General features: G+C 50.7%; 1 protein-coding gene across 6 annotated transcripts in view; it reads left to right on the top strand.

Annotated features, from left to right (window-relative positions):
* Positions 1–15,146, top strand: part of ADAM22 (ADAM metallopeptidase domain 22) — a 331,085-nt gene that overhangs the window by 20,003 nt on the left and 295,936 nt on the right. For all 6 annotated transcript variants that reach the window (XM_075315606.1, XM_075315604.1, XM_075315602.1 and 3 more), the window contains exon 2: positions 179–336. In XM_075315606.1, the coding sequence (XP_075171721.1) occupies positions 179–336 (158 nt within the window). The remainder of the gene's footprint in view (positions 1–178; positions 337–15,146) is intronic.

Raw genomic sequence — 15,146 nt, 5'->3', positions numbered from 1 at the left:
AGGTGGTCAATCCAGATCTCGGAAAATGTTGCTGAATTTCCAGTTGAATGGAACAAATATACCACTCAAATCGGTGCTGTTGGAGAGTAGATGCGGCCAGTTGGGTGTCTTGACGTTACCAAGCAGTGCCAAACTCCTTCTTCCCAAGTAAATTTGTTTTATTTTCCATCTTTTACAGATACCTGGCTGACGGAGATGCATAGGAAAAAAGAAAATGGGTTCCTGGGCAGGGAAGATATTGTTCCCTTGCGTCTGATCTTCAGTAGTGAACAGGACAACCAGACTGCACATGGATTACTCAACACTCGGGTCAGAATGGACAATAGTCAGGACCAGGTAATGCTCAAGCTATGAATTTTGGCCGCTAGTGTTATATGGAGATTAGGATCAATTTGAGGTGGCTAGAAGGTAAAAATAGAAACAAGAATGAAGGACAGTATGTAGGCTGCATTAGTAAGATGTAGGCTGCATTAATAAGATGTGTCCTTGTTTCCAAGCATGGGAAGTCTCACAGTCAATGAGAAGCCGTGGATTTTTTCATAAGTCGAGACACCTAGAGTAATATGATGTATAAAGTCAACGACTTGGTGCACTAGGATGTTAAATCCCTAAAGCCCCAGTTAAGGCACGTTTGAGCGCCTCGGAGGTTCACAGATTCCAGCATACTTTCCTCTGCCTTCTGGTTGAGAAAATAAATGTATGTTCATGGTGCACATTTGTCTGTAATGAATTTTTATATCACTGGGTCCTCACAGTCTACGTTGGACATAAGGATTTTTCAGGACATGATGCACTTATGGGATATCCCTCCTGGAGTTCTGAGGCTTCCTTCCGACAGCGGAGCTACTTCAGGAAACCACCAGCAATCTTTTTCCTGAAGCAGCTTCATTGGCGGTTTTGCTGTCCTTCTTTTTCGATTGTTTCAACTATAAAGAGCAGGTGTCCTCAACAACGAAGGCGCCTTAAAAATGAAAATGATACTTCTTTTAACCACTTCACAGTCTCAGAACCATGAAGCGATTAAACAAGGTAACAAACAACTGAACATGTGCACAGCAATGTCTTTTTCATATAGCTATGTATTATATTAATTTTTTCCGGTGCTTTTTTAGCCAAGTAGCTGTCATTCGATGTTTGGCGCTGCATGTGTGGGACGCAGGGGGCAGGGGGTTAACCTTACTCATCGCCGGGCCAGTGATGTCGGTTCCGGGGATGTCACGAGTGGCCCTGCCTGGCTTCGTGCCCCGAGTTGTCCAAAATAAAAGGGATAGGAGGTGGAGGTTGGGAATGATTGTCGTGACGTCACCTGCGGTACGTGGCCAGGGATTAGCCACCTATGCTGTCGCTGTCCTCTGGCACGGATGGTAGTAGCAACAAAGATAGTTTCGCTCCCCACAGGTGGAGTGAACCCCGGGGAGGATGATGAGAGGAGTAGTAATAGCCGTTGGCACTGAGGCGCGGGGCGGCAGCGCCAGCAATAACAGGCCCCCACAGTCTATGTGGTTCCAGGTAGTTTTACTCACTGTTACGCCGCTCGCCCAGGAAGTACTGGTCACCCGCTGTGGTGGGCCCCGTCGAACCCGGATACCTTTGGAGGGCAGTCCAGTGCGGTGGTCAGTGGGCCCTTCTGCCTAGCACCGTGTAAGATGGATCCCCGTAGTGTAAAGTTTCTTGGGGACCCCAGTCCGTGTTGAGTGAAACTCTTGTCCCGTTTGCAGGTGCCGTGGTTCCGCTATGGGGCCTGATGCTGATTTAGGCCCCGGATCCTATATGGAACTGTGCTACGGGCACTGTGTTGGCCAGGGGGACTTGCAATCCCCCTGTCCCAGCAGATTCTGGAAAACCAACTTGGAGTATAATCTTCCCTAGGGTCCTGCACCCTGTGTTGCGCCGGTCTCGAGGGAGCAATGAAGCTCTCCCCTCGGCAACCGTCTGAACTCCTGGGTCCCACCAGAGCCATTGATGAGACCATCCTCTCCTCTCCTCTCCTGCTGGAGAACTCCCTACTAACTGTTGTGTTGGCTCCTGACTCCCCCTGGTGGCTGCTCCTCCCCCGGATCCCTGTTACTAGTGGGTGGCTGCCCCCTATGTTTGGTGACTGCCTTAAGACCCGACCCTAGCCTGGTCCCCAGTGGGGAGGCAACCTGGTTCTGTGTTTGAGTTGTGTAAGTGGTGAAACCGGTACCAACTTCCTCTGAATCCGGGTTGAGCACTGCACCTTAAGTGAGGTGCAGTACCCTGTGGCGACCGAAGCCTCAGGGGTGCCACACATGCACTTGGTGGCACGGCGACATCAGACTCTGTTCACACTACAGTGTCTGACAAGCAACCTGAGGCTTCAGTATTGTTCAACCAGAGCTGGGCGTCTGCTGATTCAGGTTCACTGGTCTTCAGCCCTACAGGAGTTAAATCCTGCAGACTGGTGAGCAGGCACTAGGAGTTCTGGTTGTTAATTGCCACGTGTAGTTGCCTCCTTCCTATGTAAAGTACGGTTTTCATTTAGTATGCGCCGATTATAGCTTCAACATAGCTGCAGCGATCCCGGTCTTTGTGGTAAACCTGTTTATGGTGATCTGTGGTGCGATTTTAAGTGATGTGGACGTTCCCCTGTTCTGCATTAATTTCCTTCCCTTTTCTTTATTCCCATGTACATATATTGTCTCTCCTGTGTGTTTTGAGTGCTAGGTGTACGAGTTTTTGTTCTCCTTTGTCCATGCATTTTTGTGGGGTTTTATTATTGTTTTCTGCGGTCCGCCCCAAGTGTGGTGGAGAGGGGGAGAAAGATCAAAATTAGGACAGGAGTCATGGTCACACTGGGAGCTCGGACCTGGCCTACCTCCGAGATAAGGGACAGCACAGGGTCTCGGGTCTGAGAGCCAGACTAGGGGCCTCTGTTCTCTCATTACATACCCCATGACAGTAGCTGAAAAAGACGATGTGTGCACATACCCTAAAGAGAATGTGTGGCCATCAGGTTCTATAGTCCCTCCCTATAACCCAAACGAGGACCAGTTCTCAACTGTGGCTTTTGGTGGACACTAGGTTGGAGGAAGCCTGAAGTAAGAGGCACTTTCTCTAAGCATCGATGAAGGGAGGTCGCTGATTCCTGATGTTTGCTGTGGTTTTCTGGTCTGCGGGGAAGGGGAAAGGTTTGTTGGGGGTCTGTCTGCTTTTAAAAAGCGCTTGCAATAAACCACATATATAATATATACAAATATTAAAGGGGTTTTCCAATTTCAGGAATGTATATCACCGCTGTAGTCAGTTAATGAGCTCAGCGGAACTTGCCATCTAACTTTAGCTCAGTGATTGGCTACGGCAGTGGTGCGCGCTATCGACGTGACAGCATTACTGCAACCAAAAGCCCGAGATCTGAGCAGCGGCAGGCAACTGTCCATGGTACTTGGTACCAGGGAGGATGAATCCCTGCTCTGTGCTATTTTAGTGAATTAGGAGTCCACTTTCCTGAAAGTTGAAAAACCCTATAAATTCTTACATCATAGCATAGGATTGATATATTGACAGATTTTTGTAAAGTAAAATACTTGTGAGGATTTGGTTTCTTATCAAGATTAGATTGGTGACAAAAATGGGTAGGACCCATGGATGCTCCTTATACAGGTATTTCCATCTATAGATATATGTACCGCCCCAGCAGCGGTCGAACCGCTCGGATTCGGATGTCACTGCTCGTGGCTCGAGGGTCTCCGGATCCGGGGTCTAAGGGTCACACCCGAATGAAGAAGAGGCTATTTACAGGGGTGATAAATATAGTTTGTGACGCCACCCGTGGTGTACAGCCGCTGCCGTTGGGAGTACCTGGGGTGATGGAGTGGGGCAGCTAGATGATGTTACCCTCCACGGGAAGGGGAAGGCCCCAGGACTCTGGATGGTGTGATGGAGTGCAGGGGGAGCGCAGGCTCGCTGGTTGCAGGGGTTAATCAGGTACTCACTCAGCAAGAAAGCAGACGCTGACAACGTGGATAACCAAGTCTCTGGGTGCCGCTGCCCTCTTGGGGGAGCTCGTCCGGGTCCCGTCCCCTGCAGCACTGCCTGGTGGTCCGTGGCCTGCTTCCTGGCACAGTTATTTTAGAGTGACCAAGGGGCCCGTAAACTTGGAGCTTACCGGGCCCCGCTCCCCACTGTGACTAAGTAGAAGAGCTTGCTCTCAGGAGCTCATGCTTGGGATTTCAGTGGGCTGCTTGGCTTGGAAAGCCCTATCCCCCTTGTTGCGCTAGTGCCCCCGATCTCTGAGCTTCGTGGGAACAGTCCTTGCAGGCCCTGTCCTCCGCAGGTTACTTGCCGGGTTGCTTGAAGCTTCTCCTCAACCTAGGGTTCGTGTACCCCGACGTGCCTTCGGTCCTGGACCGGTAATTAGGCTCAGGCTGCTGACTGTCCTCCAAGACAGTTCCCGGGCACCTAGCCTCAATCCCCTGTGACCGGGGGTCCAACTCCTCTAGGTACAGACCACCGTCTGCGACTTAGTCTGTGTCACGCTCCCCGGGTCCTCCGCTCCGCTCCCCGGCTCACCTGCCACGCTCCCCGCTCTCCAGCCTCCATTGGCCGCGCTTCCCAGGCCTCCTGGTCCCCGCTCCCGGCGCCCGTCGGCTTCCCAGCCCCTGGCCGGCTCTGCTGCTTCCTCCTCTCAGCTTCCTGCCCTGGCTTCTGGCACCCGGGCCGCGCGCATGCGCATTAGGGCGCGCGCGCGGTCACTGACCCTTTCTTAAAGGGCCAGTGTCCACTGACAGGAAATGATGCACACGGGTACAGGGTATAAAGGGGATTAATGTCCAAGGGGGCGGGGCCTGTTCTTCGTGTTTCCCAAGCTAGGAGTCAGGTCTCCTTGTGTTCCTGTGAGATACTTACCTCTCTCTCTTTTAGAGCCGATCCTGCATTGCCATCCGGTCCTGCTGTATCTCAAACCCCGAACGCTGCCTATCTACCATCCTGACAGTCCGTACCATCCCGGTTCCCTGCGGTGACCCGCCATCTCGCTCCAACGGTTCCGGACCCCGCCTGACATCATCCCGGCTTCCGAACCTGAGCTCCGTCACCCGGACCACCATCAGTGACCCCGTGGTCCCAGGGACTTCTCCATTGTGTTCTAAGTGCACGGACTGTTCTGCTACCTAAAGTGCTCCGGCTACCGGACTCCGTTCCCTCTTTGGGGAGTTCGGTCCAGTGGATCCACCTCCCGGGTCTGCCCATCCATCTGGCCCTAACAGTCTGCTTCTCCCCTGGGAGCTACAACTCCCTGCTTCCTCCAAGCTCCTTGACAGCTCGAGGGCTACCACTCAACTTCCTCTCACTTTGCTCCCCTGGAGCCGACTTCTTGAGCTCCACTCACTTTTCACAGCTGACTGACTGGTCACCTCCCACCTCCCTGCCCCCCCTAGATGGGCGGCCTTATTCCACCTTAGCAGCACACTGGTGTGCCTGAGAGGGTATGGTGTAAGGTGTGACTAGGATTTATATATGCTGGTGGAGGCAGTACTGCAAGATGGGGACCCAGAACCATGGGGTTTCAATCCTGCACTGAAGAGAAAGAGCGTGCAGTACCCTGTGACGACCTGAATAGTCCATGGGTGTCACAAATGTACACACAACATCTATTTCAGATGGTTCCATTCATGAGTCTGCCTAAAAAAAAAAAGCTAAAGAAACGCTCAAGAAGAATTAACACAAATTCACTGACTGCAATGTAAAAATTACTTGCTCTATTACTTGAAGTCTTTTGACCTTCTTTTGACCAGTTCAGGCTTCGAGAGTTGAAAGAAGTGACTGGTTCATTCTTTAGGTGGAAGCCACTCACTATTGAATATATAATTGTAAAAAAAAATGTTGGGTGCGAAGCTGCCACAAAGGAATGACAGAAAAGAGGCCAAAAAGACACTTAAGGAAAAACACAACCGGTGTTTTCCTGATGTGTCTTCTGTTTCAAAACTAGGTGGGTACGCTGGTGTCTAATGGAGAGTGTTTGCACATAACCTGATGTTTGTCCATTATATAAATTACTGAATAATGACAGTCCATTCATTGGAATTCCTAAAATATCCTAGGAGCACGCATGCTTTTAGTGAAGAACACCATTGAAGTGGGAGGGTTAGCACATGGCATTATCCACAACTGCTCTCAGTTCCATGGGGATGGACCCATATCTGATCGATTGGTTCTCCTGGGACCTGTCTGTTTCCAGGATTTTACTGGGATTTCCATGGATTGTGGTATGTTTATTTTGTGAATATCCCAGCGGTTTAGCCCCGGTCAATTAGAAATATATCGTGAGGTCCAGAAGTGGAACTCTCAACAATCAGGATCACTCATTGGATTCTGTCAAACTATGACTATAAGGCCAAGATCTCATGCTAAAGAATCGAGTCAATTATGCTAACAACACTGATCAAACTCTGCTCCGAGTGTCAGCTTAGCGTGTTCATTCTGGTGCAAGAATTGGAGCAGACTGTGAGGAGAAGATGGAGAACAAAATTTCTCCATCTTCCCCATTCTGTGAGTCTGTGGAGATGACATTCGACTGCCGTCCGATGATTTCCATGCACCCATAGACTTGAATGGGTGAGTCTCGTATAATTTACGCATCAATTCCCTGCATGCTACGATTTTTTTTTCTCATACCAAATCTGTATGAGAACAAACTGTTGATCATCACGGCTCCACTGAATAGCATTGGTCCGATTGCTAGTCAATAAAATTTTGGAAAGCATTCTTGCGATTTATACGGTAAAATGAGCAAGCCCTTACACTATGGTCGGAAAAAAAAATCTGGTAAAGGGTTATTCTAAAGAATAAATTGCTGTGGGTCTGACTGTAGGAACCACCAACAATCCCTTGATCAAGGTTCTTGAACCTCGAGAATAGAGCTTTGCAGCCCTTTTTCAATGGAGTTTAGGTGCACATGCATTCTACTTTCCCCGGCAAGCCCATAGACAATATGGTGGAGGTCAAGCAAGTGCACCCCAGTTCGTTCAACATGAGCTGCAGAACTCCATTACCAGGATTCAAGGACCATGATCTCAGGATCACTGAAGGCTCTTAAAATCATCAAGTTATCCAACTTGTTTTTTGGGAGTGAATAACTCTTTAAAGGTTTTTTTTGGTAAACCAAAGAATCCATCTCCACCATGTTGATTCCCCACCACTTCTGTTTTGATGCAGCCCTGGTTCTATCGGGGTACCAGTAGATGGTAACAACTTTTTAAAGCCAATGTTTCAGTGAAATGTCACCTTTCTTCTCCTCGTTTTCAGGATTTGTGAGGTCTGACCATGGCAAATGACATTATATTTGACTAAGAGAAGGTCCAGATGACCATAGAATCTCTCATCCAAAAGAATAAAAGAATCTGCACGATTATAAAGAGCACACTGTGATCTGAGTGTCATCACAGTGTGATCTGATTCTCACTTTGAGGAGAACGTGGAGAACAAAATGTCTCCATCTTCTCCATTGTGTCAGTGTGCGAAAATCAGACTGCACTCAGATGTCATCATAGTGCAGGCCGATGATTTCCACAAACTCTTTGACATTGCACCCGCCCTAAGGCCTCATTCAGACATCGATGATTTTTCTAGTACGCAAAAACCCAAACAGATGGATATTAATTAGTGTTTCATTTTTTAACATCAGTATTTTACCAGTATTTTCTCATATGCTAAAAAAAAAATTGCAAAGCTTTTCTTATCTATTGCAATATTTACCACAGACTGTAGACTGATGCCATCCGAGTAATGTCTGTGATTTGCATGGGTGATTTTGATATGTGGTTGTGTGGCATCCAAGGGGCAGGGGGTTAACGTTATTCGTCGCCGGGCCGGTGATGTCGGTTCCATTGATGTCACGGGTGGCCCTTCCCGGTTTCGTGCCCCGTGGTGTCCACAATAAAAGGGGGATGATGAGGTGGAAGTGATGTTTGTTGTGACGCCACCTGCGGTACGCGGCAAGGGAATAGTTGCCACTGCTGTCACCGTCCTCCAGGGCGGATGGTAGTAGCAGCGAGGATGGTATCGCTCCCCATAGGTGGAGCGCGCCCCGGGGAGGATGATGAGGAGTATTGGTGGCAGCGGCCGTTGGCGCCGGTAAAAAGAGTCCTATGCGGCTGCAGCAGTTCCAGGTGTTGTCTTTACTCACAGTTATTTAAGGAACCAGGTTGCTGCCGCTGAAATACTGGCCACCGCTGTGATGGGCCCCGTCGACCTCGGATAAGTTGGAAGAAGCCACCGGTGTTTGGAAAGTATCCTATTTAAGAGTTGCTTCTCCAGTGGTGAGGAACCTGGGTTGAGCGTTCCGCTCCAAACCTAGGCCCCGCGAAAGAAGAAAAAGAAGAAGATGGTGGTGTTGCCAGAACTGATGTCCGGGTAGACTAACTGGTGATTCTGTAAAGTTGCTCCTACTTCTACCCCAAGTGGAACCCACCCCCCAGGTGGTTGTCCTAGTGACCGGGAAATTCCCATGCTTTGTGATGGCCAGCCCCCTGCCTACCCTAGTCCAGCTCTCCAGTGAGAAGGCTTCTAAGCTGTATTTAAAGTGTTAATGTGGAACACCGATGATTAACCCCCTCCTTACCCGAGGCGAATACTGAACCTTAAATAAGGTGCAGTACTCTGTGGTGACTGGAGCCGCAGGGGCGCCACGGTTGAACCAGAAACAAACATGTCTGCTTTGCTATTTTTTGGTGGGGGGCTGATCGGGGTGTTATCGTCTCGGTGCACAGCCATGTAGGTTGACTCGCCCACCCCAGGGCCTTAGGTGACTCGGTGTCGGGCCGGACTAGTCCAGGGTAGTCAGCGTTGGCGGGGCCCGGCTCCATGACCCTGGTGGAGTCAATTTAATGTGTCTGATGGGGGAGGTGATGATGGGAGTTGTAGTTTATTGAAATTCGTGACGCCACCTGTGGAATTGTGCGGCTATGGAGCCGCGGCTGCTGGAAGGGACCTCCGGGGCTGATGTTGTGGCAGCTGAGGTGTTTCTTGTTCCCCACAGGTGGAGCGGGTACCCGGGGCAACCTTTGGAAAAGTCTATGGTGTTTGTTGATGAGATGCGAGACAAAGCAGACGACACAGGACTTGCAATCAAGATGTTTACTTAGGTTTCAACACTGCAGCTGACCGGTTACCCGCGATATGCCAGGATCCGCCGTCATGGGCCTCTGCCGATCCCGAATAGTTCAGGGGTCAGTACCGGTGCACCCGGGTCTGAGTCCCCTGGGAGCTTGTTGTGGGGCTGCTTTGGGGTGATACTACCGGGGCTGCATCCTCCCGGTGGATATGGACTGTGGAGACACGGGGCTCAGTGGGTGCTCTCGTCCACTAAAACCCGCCGCCTTTAGAAAGACAGCGTGGCTCAGGGCTCATCCCAACTGAACGCCGGCCTCCTTAACCGTGGGCGTAACACTACTCAGACAACACAGGGTGAGGGAACCACAATAATTAGACTTTATTGGATCCCCAAACAATTAACGGCACATAACACATAACAAGCAAAACACAAATGTAACAGGCAACAGAGTCTCACCCTTCCGCTGGCTCACCAGGGATTAGAATGTCCGGGCCTCCTAGCTTCCAGGGCCGCTTACTCCAATCCAGCAGCACCCCGCTTTCGGCAGGCACCCACTGAGATAGGAATAGCGCCAGATTTAGGAAGCTGTGTGAGGTCTGTAAAGTCTGTAGCCAGGTGACCGGATTGTCCCAACCTGAGTGTCCTCCTTAGGTAGTCCTGATATGATGTTACAATCCTGGCAGCCGGAGTCGAAATCCCTAGACTGTGGATATGGTCTCCAACCGGAACCGGAGTCCCTAGATTGAAGCCATAAGATGTCCTGATCCTCTAGTCAGCTCCAAAGAGCTTAGACTGGATCCATCAGCATCCATCAACCTTCATCAACCCTGGTGGCTTAAAGAAGTCCCTTTTATAGCCATAACCTTCCCCTAGGATACACTGCGTCCTCATCGATTGGTTGGACAAGATTGCTTCACCCATTGGATGAATTTCAAGCTGCATGGATAATGTTCATTTAAATGATGTGCATAGAAAGACTCAGTATATCTACATGGAGTCGGCAAGTCACCGACTAGACAATGGCTACTAAGGTAATTACATTATCAATTCACAACTACAATACAATGAATGCTCCAAAGGGTCTGGTCCCAAACAATAGTTAAGCAAACATGAGTTACCACACAGTAGAACAATACGTCTGGCTGAATTTTAAGAAACTTTAACCCATGAGAGTCCATGTCGTCACATTCCTCCCCCTTCTTAATATTAGCCAGACATGATAGGCTTCCGATCATCCTTCTCCTCTTGTCGGGAAAGCCCATCCGCATTTCCATGGTTCTTGCCCTGTTTATGGGAGATGGAAAAATTGTAAGATTGTAATGCCAGACTCCACCTGAGCAAGCGTCCGTTGTCTCCGGCAGTGCGATTTAGCCAACTCAATGGATTGTGGTCAGTGAGGACTGTGAACTCATTGCCATAGAGGTAGGGCTGCAATTTTTTTAGGGCCCAGACTATGGCCTGGCATTCTTTTTCTATGGTGGCGTAAGCCCTCTCTCGGTCCAACAGCTTCCGGGAGAGGTACGCTATCGGATGTTCCTCACCGTTGTCCCCCACTTGGCTAAGTACAGCTCCTAGTCCGGTGTCCGATGCGTCTGTTTGGACAATGAATCTGCGACGGAAGTCAGGAGCAGTCAAGACTGGGCTTTGGGCTAGCCGGTCTTTCAATTGGAGGAACGCAGTTTCACATTCTGGGGTCCAGATAAGGTTACGGGCATATCTTTTGGTTGTGAGGTCAGTGAGCGGTTTTGCTATGGTACTGTAATTGGGGATAAACTTTCGATAGTAGTTTGTGGTTTCTAGAAACGCACGGACCTGTTTTTGATTGACCGGGCGTGGCCACTGGATAATGGCTTCTACTTTTGCAGGTTCGGGACGAATGCACCCACTTCCCACCCGATGTCCCAGGTATAGCACTTCGGCCATCCCCATTTGGCATTTGTCAGGTCGGATGGTGAGCTGGGCTTTGGCTACCCTCTGCAGCACCTGGGACACATGCTGAAGATGCTCTTCCCAAGTGTCGCTGAAGATAGCGATGTCATCCAAATAGGCCTGGGCATACCCCTGACATCCCTCTAGTAAATGGTCTACCATCCTCTGGAAGGTGGCTGGGGCATTTTTCATCCCAAAAGGCATGCTGGTAAACTCACAGAGGCCAAAAGGGGTTATGAAGGCCGATTTCTGTTGAGCGTCTTTTGTGAGTGGGATCTGCCAGTATCCCTTGCTCAAATCGAGGGTAGATATAAACCGAGACCCCCCTAACCTATCTAGTAGTTCATCCACCCGGGCCATGGGGTAAGCATCTGTAATTGTGACCTCATTGAGCCGTCTATAGTCCACACAGAAACGAGTACTCTTGTCCTTTTTTGGCACCAACACCACACTGGCAGCCCATGGGCTATGGGAGGGGACTATGACTCCCATATTTAGCATGTCATCCACCTCGACCTTCATCATTGCCAACACAGGAGGGGTCACCCGGTAGGCGGGTTGTCTTAGTGGGGTGGCTGCCCCTGTATTGACATGATGCTGGACCAGGGGGGTTCTACCAGGCTGACTTGTGAACAGGGTTTCATATGTTCCGAGTATGTCTGATATCTGTCGCTTCTGTGATGGACAAAGCTGCTCCCCTAGTGATACATCTTTTACCCCCATTTCCCTTTTGGAGTCCACTAATAGGTCTGGGATCTGGTCCAACTCTGGATCATCTAACTCTGGACAGCAAATGGCTAAATTGGTGACTTCTCGTTCCTCATAAGCTTTTAGCCTGTTGATGTGGTAGGTACGCTCACGAACACCTGCTCGATCCAGGGCCACGGTGTAGTCAGTATTTCCACATTTCTTGGTAATGGTGAATGGACCCGCCCACATGGCTTGCAGCTTGTTTTTCCGCACCGGTACTAGTACTAGGACCTTCTGTCCACAGGCAAATTCTCGGGGCCGGGCAGTGCGGTCGTAACATCGTTTTTGCTTTTCCTGAGCCACTTCTAAATTCCCGTGGGCTAACGCCATGAGCTGCCTCATCCTTTCCCTAAACTTTTGAACATAGTCCAGTATGGGAACCTCTTCTGTGGGGAACATGCCCTCCCAACTCTCTCGTACCAGCTCTAGGGGCCCTCGTACTTTTCGGCCGTACAGCAATTCAAAGGGAGAGAACCCAGTGGAGTCCTGCGGCACCTCCCGGTAAGCAAAAAGGAGCTGCTGCAAGTTTTTCTCCGAGTCCCCCCCCTCGGACTCCACATATCGGCTAATGAGCTGTTTGAGCGTTTTATTGAAGCGCTCACACAATCCATTTGTTTCAGGATGGTAGGGGGTTGTGCACATGGGGCGGACTCCATGTTTTTCCCACAGGGTGTGAATCAGTTCACTTTGGAACTGTGCCCCCTGGTCAGTCAGTACTTCCTGAGGAAACCCTACCCGGCTAAAGATGTCCAGTAGGGCTTGAGCCACGTGCTCTGCATCTATGGAAGTTAAGGCAACGGCTTCTGGGTAACGAGTGGCAAAGTCTACCAGGGTGAGGATAAATCTTTTTCCACTGCGGCTGGGAATGGCTAAGGGGCCTACTATATCAATGGCAACTCTCTGGAACGGTTCTCCTATCAAGGGCATGGGTTGAAGTGGGGCACGGCATGGGGCTCCCCCCATACGCTGACACACTGGGCAAGAGGCTCTGTATTTTTGCACTTCTTGAGTGACCCTTGGCCAGAAAAAACTACGCAACAGGCGGGCCCGAGTCTTTTTGGTCCCCATGTGCCCAGCCGCAGGAACATCATGAGCTAAACGCAATAGTTGGGGTCGGTATTGCTGGGGTACCACAAGCTGATGTACACGGGTCCAGGGTTTTTCTGGGCAGGATGCGGGCTTCTCCCGATATAAGAGGCCTTTTTCCCATCTATATACCTCCCCCTGATTTCCTCCCCCAGGTTGGGTGGCCGCACTACGTATAAGCTCGAGGGTGGGGTCTGACAGTTGAGCTTCCCTGAACTCCTTACGATCTATCTCCCCCCAATCAATGGCCACAGTTGGGTCTGATGTACTCACATTTGTTGGCTCTGATGAGGAGGCTGAAGATTGAGGAGGAGGGTTCTCCTCTGATGGGCTGGAAGAAAGACCTGCACCAGGATGGTGTTTGGCTTGGCTGCGGGTGATGGCGGTGACAAACTGGCTGGATAGTCCTTGTCCTAGGTCATTTCCCAAAATTACAGGGGTGGGGAGGCCGTCCATGAGCCCCACTTCAACCTCTCCTTGGTCAGTTCCCCAGTCCAACTGCACTCGTGCCAGAGGGATGTTCGAGCGCTGGCCCCCAGCAAGGGTGATGGTCACTTGGCGGCCAGGTAAATGATGTTCTGTGGGAACAATATCTGGGCTGACCAGGGTTGTGGAAGATCCCGAGTCTCGAAGTCCCTGAGCCTGTATATCACTGACCTTGACCGTCTGGATGTGGGGATGGAGGTTGGCTGGTATACGGTGTCCGGCCTGCCATAGGGTGTGGACTGGATAAACCACTTCCTCAGCTATTGGTGTTTCTCGGGAGTAGCATTCCTCAGGTCTCGTTGGTTGATCTCGGCATATGTTGACTGGTAGACGGGCTCCAGGCATGGGGCCCCGGTTTTGTAGACACTCTTTGGCCATGTGTCCAAGGCGCCCACACGTATAACAGCGCCGTGGGTTAGACAAGTCACCCACCCTGTTGGTAAACCTTTGTCTTGTTGGGGCTTCTGTGGGGTAATGAGTTAGTCCAGCACGTGAGTCTGGGGGTTGCTTAGATCCATGGTTGAGGGACCTCCTCTGATCGGCGGGCCTATTGGGCCTCCAGCTGGGTCGGTTGGCTGTAAATTCGTCAGCCAATCGCGCTGCTTGCTCTGGGGTGTTGGGCTTCCTGTCAGCTACCCATTCTCGGATTTCCGGGTCCATCTGCTCCAGCAGCTGTTCAAGCACTATCACATCCCGGAGGGCAGCAGCGGAGTGGGCAGCCCGACCATCGAGCCAGCGAGTACATTGTCGTCGGAGTTGACTGCCAAATTCGACGTACGAGACACCCTGGCGAGACATAGTCCGGAACTTAGTGCGATGTCTCTCGGGTGTTATGGTAAAAAGGGCCAACAAAGTGTCCTTAGTAATTCCGTAGTCCAAGCAGTCCTGAGGCCCAAGTGATCGGACAGCCTCCTGGGCCCGGACCGGCAAGCTTGTCCACAGGTATTTGGACCACTCATCTGTGGGCACCTGGTGCATACGCATTAGCATCTCAAAGTTTTGCAAGTGTTCATCTATCTCAGTGCTGGAATCATTAAACACTGGCACATCCCTGTAGCGAAGATGACTTCCTTGGTGGTGGTCTATCCTGGAGGTAGGTGCTGATGGTAAGGAAATTGGAAATCCAAACACAAATTGCAGAACACCAGCCCTCTCTTCCCTTGAAGCTTCAGGCCCCAATGCAGTAAACAATTCCTTGACTCGGTCTGCTTGGGTTTGGTTTGTTTCCAGACTGTCAATGGATCTAGGATGAGATACAGGGTTTACCTTCTCTGATACCACAACGGCAGTGTCCTCATCATCCTCTGCATCATTCTGGGCATCCCAACAGACTAATTTCCGGATCAAGTCTGACCGAGTGTCAGTGTTCCCGTATTCAATCTTTCGCATCTGGCACAGATCCTGTAGCATCCATTTACTGCTTCGGTCATATCTCCTCTCTGGTCCTTGTCCCATGGCTGAGCTGGTGGGGTTGGACATGGCATCGTCCGAAACCTGAATGCCTCCCCTATGGCCTGCTGGGTATGCTTATGTGCCTCCCTGGTTGTTGAGCCCTGGACGGTGTCCACGAACACCAGTCCGCTGCAGCTCCCCTGGGTAAACCAGGCTGAGTAGTATCCCACCGTTGCCACCAATTGTGAAGACACGGGGCTCAGTGGGTGCTCTCGTCCACTAAAACCCGCCGCCTTTAGAAAGACAGCGTGGCTCAGGGCTCATCCCAACTGAACGCCGGCCTCCTTAACCGTGGGCGTAACACTACTCAGACAACACAGGGTGAGGGAACCACAATAATTAGACTTTATTGGATCCCCAAACAATTAACGGC

This window comes from Anomaloglossus baeobatrachus, chromosome 6, assembly GCF_048569485.1.
Source record: "Anomaloglossus baeobatrachus isolate aAnoBae1 chromosome 6, aAnoBae1.hap1, whole genome shotgun sequence".
In the NCBI taxonomy this organism is placed as follows: Eukaryota; Metazoa; Chordata; class Amphibia; order Anura; family Aromobatidae; genus Anomaloglossus; species Anomaloglossus baeobatrachus.
Note: the sequence above shows the minus strand (reverse complement) of the source record. Positions and strands in the feature narration are given on the sequence as shown.